General features: G+C 37.9%; 1 protein-coding gene across 2 annotated transcripts in view; it reads right to left on the reverse strand.

Annotated features, from left to right (window-relative positions):
- RASGRF2 (Ras protein specific guanine nucleotide releasing factor 2) overlaps positions 1-21047 on the reverse strand; it is a 131272-nt gene that overhangs the window by 36992 nt on the left and 73233 nt on the right. The window contains exons 14-17 of one of the 2 annotated variants that reach the window (XM_063320429.1): positions 19159-19407; positions 18460-18848; positions 14985-15110; positions 13641-13730 (exon numbers count right to left, since the gene is read on the reverse strand). In XM_063320429.1, coding sequence (XP_063176499.1) covers positions 13641-13730; positions 14985-15110; positions 18460-18848; positions 19159-19407 — 854 coding nt within the window. Of the gene's footprint in view, positions 1-13640; positions 13731-14984; positions 15114-18459; positions 18849-19158; positions 19408-21047 lie in introns of both variants that reach the window. The other variant, XM_063320428.1, reaches the window with a different exon arrangement.

A 21047-nucleotide genomic window follows, 5' to 3' on the forward strand; every position in this document is an offset into this window, starting at 1 on the left:
TTCTTCTAAGTTCATTTTCACTGTGAAGAGGAGAGAGGTGAAGGGTCCCATCTATCAGGATGCCAACCTTTGCAATGTTTTAATTAGGATTCTGGATGGAACATCCAGATCCCATGGTGAAATAACCTGAAACACTCCATGGTGAATATGTTTCTCTCCTGAAGGAAGCAATCTTTCCACATCAGAAATAACAGCAGTATTTCTAATCATTAATCATCTTAGTGGGCAGCTGCTTCAGTGAGTGCTACTTTCAAGTAATGTTTTTCCCCAGTATCTGTTGAGATAAATATATACTGCTTCCACAAATAGTTTCTTCACATAATGGCACTGCAGAACTTTTACCACAGGCTGTCAAACACAATGTTAACCTGCCAGCATTGCTAGTTTCAGTGAATTACTTCTTTCAATATAATTTAATCACTCTGTTCATGTACTTGTCTTCAGATTATGTTATGCAAAATACAGTTTCACCTTCAGATGTTTTTCTTATGTGCAGTATAATCAAAACTAGTATTTTCATAGCTTCTACTATCAGCAAACATTTTAAAAAATGGTGCTGAATAGACATAACTCTCAACACCTGCAGACAAAAACAGATAAAATTATGACAAGACCTTGTACATAGACAGTTCTTCTTACGTTAAAGGCTAAAGCACTTTTCAGTGGTAGATGTCATTAACTACCCCATTGATAAGGCCAAAAAACACAGGCAATCAATGCCTGCAGGTGGGATGTGTCAGTGTTTCCACCTTTGGAATTGCTGCACTCAGGACCAGATCCAAACATCTCATCACGTGTCAGTGTGAGGCAGAGAATAGGCCCTCTCCTGAAAAGCTACTAAGAAGTCCCTATAGCAAAATCCTGTCCCGTTTTTCTTGTTCTTCTGAACAAACCTGACTCTGTCAGCAATTTACATTATTTTCTCTTTAAAAACCACTTCACCCGAGAGGAATATTTGTATTATGTTAAATTCTGTACTGTATATGTTAAAGAAATTAAATTATGCTCATTTGCTTTTCCATTTCACTTAGGAAGTCAAAAACTCTCAGTCTAGTTACAGTAAGTGTATTACCTGCATTTTGTTTTTCTGCATTAATACAACAGCACATGAGATCTGACCACAGTAATTAATTTGTCGAAAGTTTTGATGATTCATCTATTTTTAAGGACATACCTATAAAAACTATAATTTATGTTCACAAAATTTAGTGGTAACTTGTTTGAAGTTATGAAGAATGACTTCAACAAGTTTCTGGTGTCTTTCTTAGCAAAAAAATTTCCTTACAGAAAAAGATTTTAAGTGTCAGTTTCACTGAACTACTCTGGAATCATGCACTGAAGCTGTACCTAACATTGGAGAAAACTGCACTCCAGCCTTTGAGGTCACAGCAAATCCCACAGAGTCCCAGGGAGGTGGAAGAGGAACATTCGTGGCTCACGAGACAGATGAAAAATAATCAAAAAAAGAGTCAAATGCAGTTGTTTGTCGTGTCGGTTTTTTTCTTTCTTCTGAAAAATACACTCATGAGTTGTAGGCCAGTTTCATGATTCAGCTTGGCTCACGTCCTGAAAGTTTAGACTTGGAGAACATCAGTGTTACTTTCTGACTTGGACAAAGAATAAATACAGACCCCAGGCTTGAAGCAGAGCAGTTTTCATCCACAGATTAAACCTGAAAAAGCCTCTCCAATATATGCAGCACAAAAGAAAAGCCTTCCCAATATCTATGCAGCACAAAAAAAATCACTACAAAAAGTTTTCCTTGGCATACCTAAAAAAGTTTGGATGGCTTTAAAAAAAGATAACCAACTCTATTGATCATACATTCTCAAGCAAGTAATTGGGTTTCACACATTTGTATAGAAATGTGTCAGAGAGCAACTAGCCTAATATTGATAAAAAAATCTAAACTGCCAAAGATTCTGCTCTCCTTTTCATTTCTTTAATTATGATACCAGGTTGCTGTACACTAGACAGCTGAAGAATGGCAGAGCTGGAACAGAAGACCGTATTAAATGAGATGAAAAGAGGCATAAAGATGATGAACTCCCACTCACTGCATACAGAACAGCATATTTGATCAGTAATACCGTTCATAGGTGGTGGGTTTTTTTGTAATTCTCAAATGTGCACATGCAGGTTTATAATGGCGCAGGTCATACGAGCAGTCTGAAGCTTGAAAGTAAGAGCTATCAAGTCTAGCCATGATCTTTGAGCTACCTCATCTTAAGAGACATATTTAAGCGTTCAAGTGTTCACTATGCCAGCATTTGAGTTTGTTTCACAAAGGTTTATGAACTCATACAGCATTAGAAGAAGTGACTATTAAAAAGCAGACGAAATCAAGCCACCAATGCATTTCAGGCTTTTAATTTCACTTTCACTGGTCCTTGGGACATATGAAATAATTTTGTTCTAAGAAATATGCCACTGAAAATCCCTGTTGCAACCACCCACGTCAGAAATAATTCCAAGTATGTATTTGATTCTTCTGCCTAAACCTCCACGACAAATACAATCTAACTATCAAATCAAATCAAGGGATTATAGTCTTAGTAAGGTAAATCCCATGGATTCACATGCACTGTCTGATGTACAATAGTGTAACACAGATAGAGCTATAGTGACTGTGTTTAATTTCTGCAAAATATTTAAGGGAAAGGTCAGTAAACTATTTTTAAGTGACTCGTGCTTTAGAAAGGCTTTTTCTCATCAGAGAAATCTAAAGAACACAACATTGAGATAAAGCAGTTATGTCATGATTATGCTGTAAACTTGAACTAAATCCAGAAGTCTAAAAATATATCAGTCCAGTGAAATAATTTTAGTTTAATGGATGGGAAAAAACGTAACTGTCTAAAGAATATGCTTAAAATCAAGATATTATTTTAACTCCAAATAATAACATTAAGGTTGCTCTGAGATTTATAATAATCTATGAGATTATAAGGTTAAAACATGAGTACCAAAAAGAATGAAAATACTCCTTCAGACTCAAAAACTGTTCAAATTTGAAAATCTGAAAAATCCTTACAAACAGGGCTACTGCTATAGATATAACTGGCACACACTCTTGGGATTTCTTCTTTTTAAATGGAGATATTCTCTCAGGAGTCCTTATTAGTCTCACACTTGGAAGAAAATCTTTAAAAATTGCTAAACACTGAAAACATACTTAAAGTTACGAGTTACACAAGTTGTTATTAAAAATCTATAACTCATCTTAGAAGTAAAAAACACCAAAGAGTCTACTTTTTTTTTTTTTTTTCTTTTACTAGCATTCAGCAGCAATACAAGATTAAATTTTTGTTTTGGGCATATTGTGAGAAGTACATGGGTTCAGAGAAAATAGCATTGTTCACTTCCCTACTGAAGAGAGAAAAATTCAACACGCGTGTGCGTTAGCATTTACATATGTTGTAACAACACAGGGAATGAGTACCCAGAGCTTTAGACGACTGCACTTTTTAGGTTGCATTTCCCACAACAGTAAGCAGCAGTGACTCCACGTCCACTGGATAACATCCTATTGTTTTCTTCTTTCGGCAACAGCAAAGAGAGCCAACAAGGAGTTAACATCATCACCAAGACCTAATGCCAAATTTTGGTGTACCTGCATACATCTTCAAAATCATATTTGTTTGCACACAGCAAGTGTATGTGTGTGCCTGCACATGTAAACTCCTAGTCCAGTTTCTCCAGTGAAGTCCTAGGTGAAACCATCCAAATCTTGTGCCTTTATTTATAGATATAACTCCAGAAAAGAACAGATCCTGAATTTCAAAGGCTGTTATTGCCAATTGTGTTTACAGATGGCAAAATATCATGACAAATGCGCAATGTGACAGTGGAATTTTTTCCTGTGACTTATTTATATAAAAGAACCATAGGGAAAAATTGTCAAAGAAGATAAGCCTTTTTGAGCAGGCTGCCTTAACAATTCTATTTGTGACTGTTTTAGTACATCTCAGACACCTTTATTTTTTTTTTTTTTACTGCAGTAATGTTTGAATTATCTTCCATGAATAATGATAAGAATGGCAACACTGCAGTTGCTATTTCTTTGAATCTGTACATCAGCCAAGTGCATTTGCCTGTGCTCCTGCTATGTTTCTTCGTCTTCTGGGAACATACAAGCAGTTTTTACCTGCTGATGTATTTCTGCATGTCAGGTGATCTCTAGCTCTTGATTTCTTTAATTACACATTGTCTATACCCTCAACCTACTCTATCAGCAACATAAAAAGTGCTGCAGATCTTTTTTTGCACAATGTTCACAGTCTGTTCAAGAACTATTCAAAGTAAACTTTCAGACTTTTAAAATGCTCAGTGTCCCATGCCACAAAGGAAAGGTTAAAAAAAAGCCCATAACAACGTACAGCTAGAAACAGAAATCTGCAAAAAAACCTTTTTAAATTTTTTCTTTAGTTGGTCCAGGCTTTTTCCATAAGCTAAAGGAGGAAGTTTGCAAAATTATTTGGATTTTTTTATGACAATAGGAGTAAAGGTTAAATGGAAAGGAGGAGATAATTGCAAAGAGCCAAATGTATCATTTTTCAGACCATCTGTGAAGGGATTGTTGACTGTCATGCAAAACAAAAATTGGCAGGATGTGTAACAGTCAACAAAAAATCTTTGAACAAAACGTCCATCTCTTAAGCAGCTTCCAGACCATTTATAATTGGGCCACAAATCAAGAAACTCAACAGTAGCATAAACAAATATTAATTATGCAAGCAACACTTAGGCTCAGGGGAAAAAAAAGGAAGAACAAAAAAACACAAAAAAAATCCCCCAAAACTTCTCTCCTCACCCCACATACACCACTGGGTGCATTCAATGTGAGGAAGATAATAGGGAATTTAAACAAACCTGCCCTCATTATGAACCCAGAATTTTTGGTCAAACTCCCTACTTGCAACGTCAACATACTAGGGCTGGCTTCCAGTGTGCAGTGGTCACAGCTTCATTCCAGCTTCTCTCCTCCTCAGCTTGGGAGACCAGAGGGAAATAGCACCTAAGAGCTTGCCACAGAAGCTCAGCTAAACCACTGGAAAACAGATAATTCAACACATCCCATCCAATCAATCGCAGTAGGATTGCGGTGACCCGCTTGGGGGGGAGGGCGTGAATAGGAACTGTACTAGTCTCCTTTCTTAGATGAAGAAGAAATTTTTCTCTCAGTGCCAGTTTGCTTGCGCATGTCTATGAAGCAGAGAGTTTTCCCTGCAGCTGCTCAGGACTTAGTGCAATAGGTCAGGAAACACGTGGGTCACAGTGTCATAACTCAGGAAATGTCCAGTGCAAATACTTTTTTCCCGAGCAGACAGCTTCTCTAAGATACTAGAATAAGAAATTAATTTAAGAGATAGGAACACGTAGAAAAAGGGGGTCTTGAATTTCTGCTAAAGTGAAAAAAAATCATAATTTTCCCCTGGCTCTTAATTCCCAAGAGCAGGGATCACTTGAGGCAAAACTAACCTTCAAGTCATTGTTTTAATTCAAGAAAACTGCAAGGGGAGATTCAACTCGATTTGAACATGAATGTTTAGCCAGTTATCTAAAATTGCTAAGCAACAATTTTGTTAAATTCAAAGGGCTCCTAATTCAGCAACAAAAATAGAAGTCTACTCAAATGCATTACAGAGTAGGTGAATATTCAGAGGAAAGGAATAACATTCAGGGTTATTGAATTAGAAGGCAGATTCCAAACAAATTAGTTTTAATCTCTATTTTCATTTTGCTGCCGATTTCCCAGTAAAATATCCTCTGGCAAGAGAAAACATACACAAATGTCTCATAAAAGCAGCCTGGTGAATAAGTGTTAAAAATGCAGCCTGGAAGAGAAAGCAGGTTTGCCTCTCTGTTGGAGCACAGTCATCAGCCCCCGTGGACCCCACACATCACAGACACCGAGCCCCGCGGCCAGCCCGGTGGGTTGGTCACTGGCCACCTCTACTTTTAATGACATCTGGGCAACTCCTGACAAGCCTCCAGCCACCATGAAGGAAAGCTGGTTGGTCTACACCAGTGGTTATTTCTCACACAACCTTTTTTGATGGAGAACAGTGGCAGCTGAAGAGTAAGTCAATGAGTACTTCCCATATGGGGTTTTTTAATCGAAATGGGGAACTCCAAGGAAGTTCAGTGTTAAGCTCTCAATGCTTCTCAAATCTCCAGGAATCTGCACAAATTCATCTGGAAATCTCATTAAAACATGTTCCCAAGTGGGAACTAGAACTCATTTTCCCAGTTCCTGGCTAGAGACACCACTCAAACAAAAATGACAAAAAAACTTGGTTGTCCTGCATAAAGGATCAGGGGAGGACAACAAATCCTGCACCAACACTCTTCTTTCTTTGAACGAAGCATCTTAGATCCCTGATAGAAAGGGGGGACTGGGGAGGGTTGCAACCCAAGCAGGATTGATAACCATGCCTGAAACAATTTCACAGATTTGATGATAACCTCTGTCTCTGAAAGGACGGCAGATGGCCACACGTTCAACCCTGAAGTTCCATGAGGGAACCCATGACCTGAAGAAATACAGTTAAAATCAAGGTCTGCATCCAAGTGCTCAGAAACAGTCTCCATGATACTTGCAACCCAGCGGTGCCCATTTACTCCTCTGAAGAGTAGTCCCGCTGGGATAAGGTGCAGACTCCAAAGGATTAAATTCTTTGCATCTTGATTATTGATTGGGATATCACTATCACAATTTTTTTTCTCTCAGGTCTGGATTCATAAGGAAAGAGTTCCACAGAGCTTTTCCAGTACAGGGAATGGAATGTTATAACCCAGAAAATTACTGGCGTGCAAAATTACTGTAACTATTACTAATAGCAATGTTTATGGCATCATACTGAATATCAACTAGAAAAAAGACAAACATTTTCTGTTTTTTCTTTAGACATGGATACTTATGTACAAAGCCAGAAAGAAAGACATACGTTTCCAAAGGTTAGCTTGTAAAATCACTGATATAATTTGCATTATTTAGTACAGCATAACACAGAAGTGCATTACCTGGCTACCCACTTAATGTGGAATCTGTCTCGACATCACCATCAGATAGTGCTCGACTTTCACTATCACATTCATCAGAGCAAGGAAATCCCTCCCTGCCTGCCCTCTCACAACAGAAAAAAGAAAGTAATAATTTCCCTTACTAACCTCACTTAATTCTAATCTTTACCAAATTCTGTATTATCTCAGCTGCCTACTCTAGAATTTCTGTCTCAGGAAACATAATGGTGTTATGCCACATTATTATTCCTGTTCAGAATTAGCGAAATACTCCCTGAACAGCACAGCTGATATCCCTGAATAGGGAACTATATACTTGCATCAATCTGTGTGCAACATGGTGAGAAAATACCATATCTGATTAAAGCATAATGTACGTTTCTGCATGCTTTTCCATTTCAGGGATCAACGGGATCCCACTGGGAGTGTATGCCTTCATTATTTTCTGGGGTTCATCTCCAAGCCACAACTTAAAATAAACTAAGCAGCTCTCATTAAAAACTTTTGTTAAACTTTCTCATGCTAATTTTAGCCTTTTAAAATAAGTAGTCAATCAATCTGTGCTTCATTTATCAGAATGGAAAGGCCTACATATGACCCACTGTGTAATCTCAATCCCTATGAAACATTAGTTATTACTTTTAGCTAGTTCTTCTCCATCTGATATTGTGACAGTAATCAAGCAGGGATAAAGTGTGTCAGGCTGAGAGCTCACAGGACCCATCTGGCTCAACTTCAGTGCTTATGCTGCTGTCAAGAGATGTGTCATTCTGGAAACCACAGCTGTAATTTACAGAAGTCCATTTATATTTGTTACTGCTGTTACAGTTAGGGCATGTTAAGGCAGACAAACTCCTACAGCACTTCTGAGGAGATGAGGACTGTCCTTATTCATTGCAGTGGCTCCTGAAGTTGACACTTTCACATAGATCACTGGCTTTTAAAGTTGACACTTTTGCATCAATATTTCCACACTGTTTATCCTCAACCGCATTCAAGAGGTTTGCCAGCTTTGGATGAGAAGTGATCACACGAAGTACAAAAAGGGCCTACCATGTTTTAACCCAGGCCGTGACCATGAATACAAAAATAGCGAAGTCAAAACAAATCAGATATTTCATACTGTAAAAGGATTACACATTTCTCTGTACATCTTTTCCATCACTAATGTTTAACTTATGCATATAACGCACTTTTATATATATATATGGACTAATGCATAACTGATTATCAGTGGAAGGTAGCATATAACTAAGTTTCTACACAAAGTATAAAATTTGGAAAGGAACTTGACGCCTCCATAGAGAGTGACGTGACCGCAGGACCATCACTCCAGGACCATCACCAACAGTGGAAACTCCTCCAGTGGCAGTGCGTGGAAGCGGCACCAGGAGGTACTTTTCAATGGCCAGGCATATTAAATTGCTTTGAAGGAAAATATTACTTGCATTTTAGCAGCTGCAGCTAGCAGATTAACGGAGCAGCTTTTGTGCTTGCTTTGTGGAGGATCTGCTGCAGCTGCAAAGGACTGTCTGATCACTTCTGCAGGCAGACTGTAAGAGCTATGGAAAAGCAGATGATACCAGAAAATGGTCTGGTAAAGAGGCTGATCAGTGTTGCCAGACTAAAACCAAGGGCAATTTAGGTTGAGATTGATTCTCCGAACCACTGGAGTGGGTTTGTGAAACGAGAAGGAGCTGGTTGTACTTTCTCCGCACAAGAAAGGATTTGCCGGCTGGGTGTTTGAGAGATCTTTTGAAGTGTTCTTTGAAAGGGCTTAAGCTGCAAAACACAGAAGCTTTAGGAAAAATTCTCTCTCCTGAACAACATTCAGGTAAATAACTCAAGTCAAAGGTAATTCAGTGTCAGAGATATCTTCAGGCAATTAATTGAAAGGGATAGAATATGAGCAATTCCTCTTTGCATAGATGCTTAAAAGCTTCAAGCTATTACTTTAATTGCTCCTTTAAATCACTAAAATCAGAGAGAATAAAGCCATCTTTCCTCCTCGCTACCATGGGGCAGATTTTCCTACGTGTAAATCATATTTGTCAGAGATACCCCCCCAAAGACTCTTTTTCCCCACCCCCTCCTTCTTTCTCGCTCTCCCCTCTCCCTCTCACATGTGTTTCAAGAAACAAACGCTTGTACTAAAGAAGCCAGGCCCTCCTGCCAACCGCAAGCTTCCATCCCACTCCCATCCTCTCCCATAATATGTCACCTTGTTCTTGTGAAAAATGGTACATTCTCCACGGCGCGGGTCGGCATGCCGTAGGAGGGGGAAGGCAGCCTTGAAGCATGCAGCACGCTGGAAAGGCTGATGTACCCAGCTCAAAATTCGGATGAGAGAGCTGTTGAAATAAAGCTGCTGTGCACACGAGGGAACAACCCGTTTGTTTGGGTTTAAGTATTTGCTTCTCGCCTAACATTTATTTTCCATGTTGGGAGATTTTCTGGTCTCCAGTTTGAGCTGACGAAGAAATAAGCTTCTCAAAGCTCCGTCAGGCTATCTTCTAAGAATATAAAAAATATAAACAGCATACAAGATCAATTTAGATCTTGAATTTAAGTTTTTGCCAAAATAATCTCCTTGACGCCTGTGTTCGGCAGAACTGTTTTAAAATAAAATGATCCATTTAATCTCAACCATTTCTCTTCAAGTTATACTAGATATTCTTAGCAGAGAAGAAATGTGTATGTTTGCTAAGCTTATGTAAGTACTTTTTACTTTATTCATTATTTACAAAAATAACACAGCATTATTTTGCTAATACGGCTTCGTCCATACAACTATTCAGAAATTTTAAGTGAAGCTTGAATCACTTCTAGTCACACAGAGCGCTGTCATAGTTTGTAAGTATTAACAAGTATCAGGACCTTATATTTGCATGCAGAGCAAGCAGTTTCAATAAATGAACACCAAAAGTTGTTTTTTCTTTAAAAATCAGTGCATGATACCTTACCGATCCTGAGATAGCACTCTATTTCTGTGCACAGCAGACATAAATGAACTATTAAGGAGAAAAAACAGCAGTAACATGTTTGAAAGAATTGTACAAAGATAAACCAGGGAAATTTGCAAGTTCTACAAGTCACAGATGAAAGAAATACTTTTCCACATAAATTGCTGGGTTTGTGTGGGTGCTGTGTACATTATACTGCTGTTTCTTAATTCCTGTAACATCTGTAGGATTTTTGCAGCAAAACTACAAATGAGTGGTGAGCATTTTGGCAGGAGGTTCCTCTCCCACGTTACCAGTCTCACTCCTTTTTTTGACACTGGCTGTGTGACAGACTCTCAGAGAAGAGAAGGCAATCACTCCTGAAGACACGTGGGGCTCCCTGCAGCCCCCTGGAGTTCCACTGAAGGACTACCTAACTCCCGTTGCAAAGCTAGAAGAAGAGATTAGCAGGACATTCGTTAGGATGAGACCGCTAACAATAAAATTTTCGTTGGAACTTTTCTATATTGTAAGACAGACACGGGAGCAGAGCTGATAGATGACTTCTGTGTTGATTTTGGAAGCAGAAATCAGGAACCAATTCTCTAGAAGTATATGAACAGCAGGGAAAGAAACAGCTCAAGTAACTGATGCCTCTGAGCACGCATATGTCTGTGATTGCACAAGGCTTACCTACCGCTCTGAGAAGCACGTAGGTGAACAGAAACACTAGGAGCAATGATGAAGAGTCATGACACAGGAGATGGTAATTCAGATTAAGTAAAGAACATACGGCCCTGTATCAACAATTTGAGTTTATACTAGTTTATGTCCAGTCATGAAAACTGGTTATCTGTCACTGTTCTGGACAAGGATGCTTGTGTAACTCTATTCTCTTCCCTTGGTGAAGAATGAGCTTTATTGCCACGAAAGAAAGCTGGAGAATAAAGATCATTTGACCTGTCCATTTCTATGCTAGTCATCCTATTTTTATAAGCTGGGAAAAGAATGAAGGCGTGCAGCAAGCTATTAATGGTGACAGAGCACTACAGCTGCAGCAAACCACGAGCCATCCAGCCATCATTCATATCCCTCCAAAGAGAACGGACATGTAAAAGACGCATACTCTATTTATCCCTACTGTGCATATTATCATTCCTGCAAGTACCAAACTGCGCACCTGGGGTGCTGAATTTAATTCTCCATACTTTCACTTCACATTTCTATTTATCAGGCTGTTAAAATAAACAAGTAGTATGCAAGTATTTTGGAAGAGAATATATAAAAACATGGTTAAGATATGTAGAGATTAATATTTAACCAGACAGATGGACTAAACAATAGGACAGGTAGTACAGCTTGGCATCCTAAAAGCAGTAAAATAAGTGAAATTAATGGCAATAAAATCAGTAAGTTAAAAAAAACTGCTGAAGGGTGTAAGAACCTGAACCATCGTGGTTCAGAGAAAGGTTCTACGTACTGCGGGAAGCTCTGCATGCTGCAGAGCAATGCCGTGGTGCGCAGCACCTCCTTTTTAGCAGCTCGCAAACTAGTGTGGCATATGGTGTTGTGGGGCAACCCCAGCATGAGCTGTAATTAGGGCCCTGCTAGCCCCACATGTCCACCTCACGTGCACCCAGATAACAAATGAACCCAACAGATGAGGGTGCCCCGAAAACACCATCAAGGTCCCTGAAGCACAGCACCAATCCCCAAACAGTGGGGATGGAGCAGACTGAAAACACTGCCAACACGCACTGCACTCTGGCTGCATCTGAAGCGGAAACTGAACCAATATCTAAAGCAGACCAAAGTACGTAAAAGTCTTTCAACTTTGGTTTCCCATCAAGCCACTTCCGGTCACGAAGCCTGCAGACAAGACCAACATAGGCAGTGTTCTCTCAGTTGTTTATCGTAAGATCAGCAAAGCCATCATATGCCTGGGAGAGCTGTTCAGAGCTTTGTATACATAGCAGTATATAAACCTATCATTGCATGGTGACAGCAATTATAAAATGTTATGGCCAGCATTCTCCACAGGAGATGATTAAATATTCTTCATGTCTGTTTCTGATAGAGAGTGTGACTATAAAGCTCTCTGATGAGGCAGAGGATATTCATCATTTCAAAGAAATGTATTGAATACATGTTTGTGACACGTTCATGAAGTTCCTAAAACTGAACATTACTCTCTTGTGATCATCTAAAGATCATAGGAAGTACACAAGAGTAACAGGAGCACTGATCCATATTTATCCAGAAATGATTTTCTCGTGATGCCTACTCACTCATGAAGTGAATGATCACAACTTTAGACACGGTGCATACAAAATCCACTGAAATCAATGGCGATGATTTACTGACTTGCATAGAATTTCATGAGTGATTTTGAGACTCGGGTTTTCAAAGCAGCTTCTTGAAATTCCAACACTTATAATGGAAAAGAGGCAGGTGTAAATTTACAGTTGGACTATGCTTTGTCATACATAACCAAATGAACTGTGGGTTTGAGTGAGTCAATGCAAACTGAAAGTGATTTTCTGGACTTTAAAAAAGTTGCTTTCTATTTGTAGGAAGACCTAGGACAGGACTCAGTTAGTGGAAGTTATTAATATGTCACGGGTGCAAAGCAAGACAGCAAGCAAATTCAAAACTTAAATCGAGTATTTTAAGTTGCAGTAAATACCTCCAGTCAGTAGACAACATAGCTGCTTTCCAAGGAATATGCAGTACACACTTGCAGTAATTTAGTTAAGTACAATTGCTCTTACGTATACCAACCTTGGAAATAAAAAGGCTTATTTTCAAAATAAAACCTTAAATTGCAAGCGAATACAAAAAAATAAACCCAAGAAATATATGATCTAGATGTTAAGCAGATTACATATATGTAAAGTATTAATCTTTCAGTAATAGGCTGGAGTAGAAATATTAAGGACAGAATACAAGAATTCAACTAACAGATGATGAACTGAAAATGGCGAGTGATAAATATAATTCTGATTTAAGTCAGCAAGAAAAGCTATTGTTGGCTTATACCATGGTAGTTCAAAATCTCAATGAATAGTTTGTCAATCTCCTTAGAGTCTACAAAACAAATGCACAAAGCTCACACGAGTTTCTTGAAGGTGTGTGGTATAGTATACAGTCCTCATTTGTTACGTTTCATGTTTTGTTCTAAAAGATATTTCTGAAATACATTCTTATCCTTTCCTTCTTTCAAGTAGACATCATGATGGTTGCTGGCAACTCCCCAGGACAGGGTGGTATACATACAGCCTAAAAGATGATTTTACTGTTCGGTGACATAAATTGTTCATCAGCCAAAATCTCCAGACTGTCACTGCAGGAAATACAACAGGGTGGATGTACCTGAACAGTCTGTCTTAAGCTGTTTTAGTCATTCTTGTGGGTCACTTGCACTTCCAATTAAATGAGTTACAGTACAAATATTTTCACATTGGCCAGCAGCCCAGGCTTCAATTAACTAGGGGTGCTGTGCTGCAACGTCCACACAAAGGGCATGATTCCAGACTCAAAACACCAGCAGATGAATGGAAAAAAATCAGTGACTATTTAGGATTCAGATAAGTATGTTCTTAAGAAATATTCACCTCTTGAGACCTAGGTATCTTATTGTTCTCTCTCTTTTGTACAGCACATTTCTCTCACCTGGAGGGCTCCCGTGCCCTGCTGCAGCTGTGGCAATAGCAAAAGCAGAAGCAGGAGAAACCGAACAGTGGCTGTTGTCAGCAGTTTGTACTGAAAAGGGAACAGAGAAAAGTTAACAACTTCTACATACTTTTCATATTTTTCAAGTTAAGCAACAGTAATACTTAAAAACTTCGCTAACGTTTATACTTTGTGTACACTCTACGTTTTCATTGGCAGAGGACTTTATATTAAGGGAAATAAAAATATAATACTCATATTTGTGATTTAAGTTAATTTCCGGGTTGGTATAATTAATGTTGCTACGGGAAAAAAAGTCTAAGACACTGCCAAGGTGAGGAACAAGCAGTAACTAAAGAGAAAAAGAAAAAAAAAATTACAAAACCGATGGTGTAGAAAATTAATCTGAACAAAAAAATCATGTCCGAGAACTAAGCATATTAACTACCTTCTGATAACTAGATTCACATATTTTCCCAGGTCAATGCCTAGGATGAGTACAGTTTTGCACAATTTATCAAACTTTCTCTATAGAGAGTTCTGTGAACGTTGCTTCTGACTAGTACTCAGATAATATGGCACTGTTCACCACAGTTTCCCAAATCTTGCCATCTCACTGTAAAGGTGCCCAATAACAAGTTGGTTTAAAATTAAAGTGTCTCAGCAACTTATTAACAGTTGAGAAGACTCCACTCTGTTTTTCCTGTTTTAATCCCAGACATGAAATAACTGCCTAGAAATCTGGCATGCATGAGAAGGCAGCATTTTAAGCGTTCATGGACGTAGCTCACAGCTCTGCTAATGATTTCAGAGAGCCACGTGAGACCTATTTGAGGAGCTCCAGCTCTCACTTCTCCTCTTCAATTGAGCAGTTTATTCAAATTTTGGAACGAATAATGTGACACCATCTGTAAATGTGCAGTGTTATACAAAGAAACAGACACAGTCACTCCCCATTGACAATAATGTGTGTTGTGTATTTCATGATTACATATTATGCCCAAAATACGTCCCCTTAGAAGCTGAAAAAAATCTATCAAGGTCTTGAGAGTTCTGTGAGAATGGGACTGATACGGTATTAGTCTTGGGCACATCTTGCTCAAGCTATTTAAGAACATTTCATCATACCGAAGTCCCAATATGCTTCCAAGTCTCTTGTTATTATACAAATTAACCAGTGTAATTCACATTCTAACAGCTTTTTTAATACCCAAGAAATAAGGAAAATGCAAGCAAAACACATTATTCAAACATTTTTCTTTTCTAACATCCTGCAAAGATTACAGCTACAGTATTTAAATTCTTTAAAGTGACTGATAGAGGCAAGAAACATCAGGTTCTTACCTCCTGGTTGACGATAGCGGAGATGACGTGGTGTCGAAGGGGATCTACATGGGGAAAGCTCTGCGGCATCCACTGCTGAGGTGCTTTCAGGAATTGTCCGGTCCACTGACACAGACTCTAGAACTGCTGCTTTAAAAGAGAATAAATGTTAATACTGGGATGATCATCCATAATTTACAACTCTTCAATGTATATCATATCATATCTTATATTATATCATATCATATTATATTATGTTACATTTAAATAACAACTTATATTAACATATCAATGACTCCTATTCTATTCTATTCTATTCTATTCTATTCTATTCTATTCTATTCTATTCTATTCTATTCTATTCTATTCTATTCTAATTCTATTCTATTCTAATTCTATTCTATTCTATTCTATTAATGTATTTATCAAGTATAAATGTCCTTTGAAAATATCAAGAGGCCATAGCAACTACAGTATGGGCCTTTAAGATACGCTTTTTTAAAGCACTGAGTCCAGTCAGATTAGTTTGTCCTAGATATGGAGTGCCTCTGCAGAGATTATAGAGCATGTGGGTGATTCAGGACTCTCAGTTTACAAATACGAAATGATAGAAAGTCTGAAATTGATCAACTTTTAACAATCTGAACTGGAATTCATTGATAAATATGTACATCAAAGGGGGCTTCACCAAAACATAATGTTTAAAAAATGGCCATTAATTAATAGCACGTAATACCAGTGTTTCAATACCAACCTAATACCACTAAATGCCATCTAACACAAAGTTGTTTACATTTAATCTGTGGTTTATAGTTGTTTTAAACAGTACTGCTTCTGAAACTTCCTATGAATCTTTTGCATTAAGAACACTCATAATTATCCTCTGGATGGAGTTAAAGGACTGGAAAAGTTTTGTACCAACAACATAGCCACACAAAAGCTCATAAATAAAGAACTTGGTGAAAACCAGCAAGTTGTCAGTTTTAAAAATAGCTTGGATAAGACTGAACTTTAAATCATCAGAATATACAGCGAAATGCACATGTCATAAGGATACTTGAAGTCATAGGTTTTATATGAGCAAGGGAAAATAATCCTTGTTGGATAACTACATGTCATCAAAAACTGCCCAACAAAATACAGCACTGGAGAGCTGATTACTTCATGGAGGAGTTCTTCTATCAGAAGAATAAAAAAGGAATGACAGAAATACTAATTCCAAAATGAGGGAAAATAAGGTGATAAAATATAACCGACATTTGATATGAATGACAACTGCACCTGCAGCATAAGTATTGTATATGTAAAAAATGTATTAAAAACCCACAACTTTGGAAAACAAAATCTTTGGAAGTGGGCAAAGAAGGTGGAAATTCCAGGATGTAAACTGAAAAAACTAAAGGAGAAAAACAACCACTATAATAATATGTCCTGACGAACAGAATTCATACGGTTATAGTGGATTTAGAGTAAGCCACAGTTGTTTTCTTGGAAATCTGGCAGTGCCAGAGCAAAAGTATTAACTGTAATGGGGTGGTGGTACATCATTAAATAGAACTGGTCTCCTTACCCAGAAAACTTTAGAAACAAAGAAATTCATCGTGTATGATAAGAAGCACACAGATTAGCATTCTGTAGTTCTCTTAACAACTCATTTCCATTCTCCCTGTGAGATTTCTTTTTAAACTTACACCTCTTCCTCAACATGCCATACGCAGCTGGGTGACAAAAGCACTCTCCCCTGCAGAACAGAGATATCTAGCTGCAAATTCCTCCAAACTGAGCGCAAACTGTTCAGCAGGAGATCCCCAAAGGGACCGGAGACACTGCACAGACAGCAATTTAGCATTTATATGAGGTTCTTGCCATTTCCAAATGTTCCTGACACTGCCCAGATGACACTTCCAGCTTTGACAGACCAGAATGCAAAATCTGAATACCTCTGCAACAATGCCTACTGCTAACACTAAGCCAGAATAACCTACCCTTACTAGTTTACTTTACAGTGTATAGCAAAAACCGTTACACCTAAGACTGCAGTTACCTGTGTACAATTCATTTTAATGCACAGACTATATTTTGGGACATGCTGTGCTATCACACTGATTTAAATGTGATTACACTACTGCACAAGAAGAATTTGCCCAACTCTACATAGTAAATACTATATTTTATATATAAAAATACTCTGTCATGCTATTCATTTAAAAGCATCCAGCATAGAGAAATGTAACGATGAAGTATAACAGCCAACCAGCATTTTATGAAAGCAAAAAGTATGGGCAAGCATGGACTCCTACAATGCTAAGGTGGCTAACTTGCCTGTTAAGAAGATTTTTTAAAAACAACAGACTACATTCTGTAAAAACAATCCCTCCGCATAATGCAACATCAAATTTCTTACCAGGGCACTTATTTCAATTTATCAGTAAGAAGCAGACATAACGCTTCAATCAGATTTTTCTTCGTTTATATTTGGTAATCTTTTTCTTCTTTCCTCTTGAGTTACATCAATTTTCAGTGTTAGAGTACTTGCAAGTAAACAATTCAAATTCCTCAGACTGTAAGTCAGGCCATGTAAGACCATTTCTAAACATTAATTTTAGGAATAAAATAGATGGGTTTTTTTTATTTCCTCATCTTATGTTTAATGTAACAACAATACAAAAAATCACTATATACTTCTGTTCCAATTCAGAGGAAGACTATCCCTCCCCCAAAGAGCAGGGAGAAATAAGCACACATTTGTGCATTCTATGAGATTAGGGCTACTTTCTTGCTTTGCCATCTATATATACAATGATCCCATTCCAGATGCCCGTAGTGAGGTTTTTCTCAACCAACTTTAGCCCTCTGGAAGTAGTACTTATTCCAGGGTGCCTTACACAATCCATAGAGGAAAAGAGGCATTTGCACAGGAGCAATTAATCTATTTTAGACATCTGCCTTCCGGATGGATAACAAGCAGGTGGTATGAATCTCAAATCTCACCAATGTACCAAGGGCATCACATAAATTATTTGTTTGGGTTAGTGATGAAATCTTTCTGGAAAACCACCCCTGGTCTGTAAACGTGTTAAAGCTGTTACCGTCTTTACATCCCTATTTCTTTTTAAATTAATATTTTACTTCCTATAGTAATGGTACAACTCCAAAATTTTTCACCTCAAGAAACACAACTGGCATCAAGTATTTCCTTCTGCCTTTCTCCCTAACACTCTGGTGAAGCGAAAACAGACAAGACTGTTCTGTCATACTGCTATTCCTACAAAAAAGTGACAAAGCAGTGGAAACAGACAACGCATTGCAGCCTCTACCAGAGAAGAAGTAGAAGCAGAGTATTTGGTTTCACAACACAGCTTACAGTGATCGGGGGGGGGGGAAATAAAGACATGAGAAACAACTTCTCAGCAGTAATCTGATAAAAGTCAAGCCTACTTTAGAGACTTATCTATTTACCAAAAGTAACACTCAGTATTTTCTGAGTATATAATACCTCTTCGAATGCTTCTCCTCAGCTTGTTACAGAGGTCAACACGAGGGTTCTCCAAGCTGTCCTCTATGGAGCCAGGGCTTTGCTCAGGAGAGGAGGGCCCTTTGCTAAGGTCCAGTGGTACTTTGCTACCCGTTGGTGGTGGGGAAGTGGCTGGGCTGTAGGTCGAGGTAGGACTGCTTGCCACCGATGAAGTAGAGAGGTCAAGGGCACCGATCCTTGAATTCAGTGGTGAGGTCAATGACAGTTTTCGGGTTCTTACAGGTGAGGAAGTTCTGGAGAGTGACAAAGGAGGCGGAGAAGAAAACTTGCGGCAGAGATGTGGTGACTTCCCATCAGCCAGGTACTCTCCTCTGTTGTTTTGACTGGTAGCAAAGAATAACTCCAAAGATCTGAGAGTAAGAAACAAAAAAAGGCAACAGATGATAGCAGACGCCAAACAGATTTAAGTGAAAACACTTACAAACAAGTTTTGTGCAAATCTGCATGGCACTGCAAATTCTGTATGACACTTAGTCCTCAAAGCCTGGGCAGAAAGTTGAGACAGACTTCCTAAAAACTTATGTCCTGTTTACAAATGCAGAACTTTATTCTTAGATTACTTATATAATCAAAAAATCATAGTAAAAAATGTGACAAAAAATGATGCCATGGTAATTCACTAAGAAACCTACGATAGGAAGGAAAAACCCCAGAGCTCACCTGACGGGAATGGAGGTGAAGGGCCGTCTGTATATGTCTGAGAGTTTTTCCAGTACAACAGCTGCAGTAGTAAATATGCGGTAAGTATGTAGGAAAGTATTCAGGAAATCAATACTTAGAAACCGTAAGTCTGTTAGCCGCTCCAAAAGGCGCTCGACGCTTGCATAACGGATTTGGGGTACTTTGCAGGAATTCAGTGTTTTGCTGAAGCAGATATCAATGTCATCTCTATGAAGACGAGCATCAGATCTACACAAAAATTAAATATAGAACATTTTATCAAAGACGAAGCGTGATTATGGTACAGCAGTGGTATCACTTTAGCTACTCCTGTCAACGTAGAAGCAGCAAATATATACATGCATTCTTGTATTTTATCAATACAAGAGAACTCAATCTGTGGCAATACCTACTTCCATTCAATTATATTTTATGCCATAACTAAAGGAATTTAAATTTTACTTTTGGCAAATAATTAATTCACATTTCAAATTCTAAGAAACCATTAATGATGCTTAAATTTCTGAAATGGAACAGGAGGCAGAATTGTCCCCTCTTGTCTGTTTCAGGCTGTTGTGGCCTGCAGCCTGATATTATTAGAAGCTCACTATAGAGTAACAGTGGACTGATTGCAATGTTTTCTGCTGTGATCTAGCTTTATCTAAAATCAACTAATGGACCCTAGCAAAAGACGGCAAAATTAACACTTTAGCTAAGCTTAAGGTGTACCTGAAGGTAACACCTGCCCTCGGGTTCCAAGAATTATTTAAAAAAAAAAAAAAAAAAAAAGGAAAAACGGAACAGCATGAAACATCTCTAATTTCAAAGCAGAAACTACAGAGAAGCTTTGTTTCAGTGAAAAAAAAATTGGACTAATTTTTGCTTGGACATCAAAACAAAAATCAATTATTTACATAACTGTACTCATGATGTTTTTTTTCCGAATTAAGTTTTGCATAATTTTATCTAGCTTAAGGCTTAGTTTGTAAAAAAATGGCATGGATAGTAAGTATCTTTCAATACTGTCTGATCCTTTTGTTAAAAATGATTGGGTTTTCTTATAATGCAGCATCAAGATACTCCACACACTTTTACACTGAAAAAAAATTCTTTCTTAAGTTGGGTCCTCAAAAAAGTGGCAGGTTTTTTTTTTATTTAATCCAAAGACATCTGACTCTAAAAGTCAACGTGTGCTAAAAATCAGATGAGTAGAACCTCAGAAAGACAACACCAAATTTATATCTGTTGTTAAGATCCTGTATGTTTTTTAGAAGTAAGATTTCTTTCTCTTGACATTGGGATTAAGACCTTGCTGAACTCTACAATTTGAAAACAGATAAATGTATTTTTAACATTCAGCAGGTAACAAAAGTGTTTACACACTGCAGAGTTCCTGGAATAAAACTGAAGGCAATAAAATGCCTTCTTTCCTGGGATCAAAGGTATGTGGCCTAACTCTATTCACAGATGTTATCTCTTTTTCAATTCTAAACACATGCAAAGAGAGGAGAGGCAACAACTAAAAAGGAAAAACAGGCATTTGAGAAACGTTTCATGTATGGAGTACATCCAAGAGAAAGAGAAATAGCCTAGTGACAGATAAGAGTAAGAAAGGAAATACTTGTACTTCTATCCCTATGTTCTAGTCTTTAATATTCATATTGGATAATAGTAAGTAAAACTCAGGTAAATACAGATCTGTAGAGGATTCAAGAGGTAAAATTGTGTTAGAAATGTGGAATCGTGTACTGAAAATCACTGTCTACAGATAAAAACTACGTATTACAACAGATGACTGAAAGAATCCAAGGATGTAGGAAGCAGATTTATGAATAATGATGTTACCTTGATGTGATCAGTTAAAATTATGAGAGAAAACAATTATTTTC

This window comes from Chroicocephalus ridibundus, chromosome Z, assembly GCF_963924245.1.
Source record: "Chroicocephalus ridibundus chromosome Z, bChrRid1.1, whole genome shotgun sequence".
NCBI lineage: Eukaryota > Metazoa > Chordata > Aves > Charadriiformes > Laridae > Chroicocephalus > Chroicocephalus ridibundus.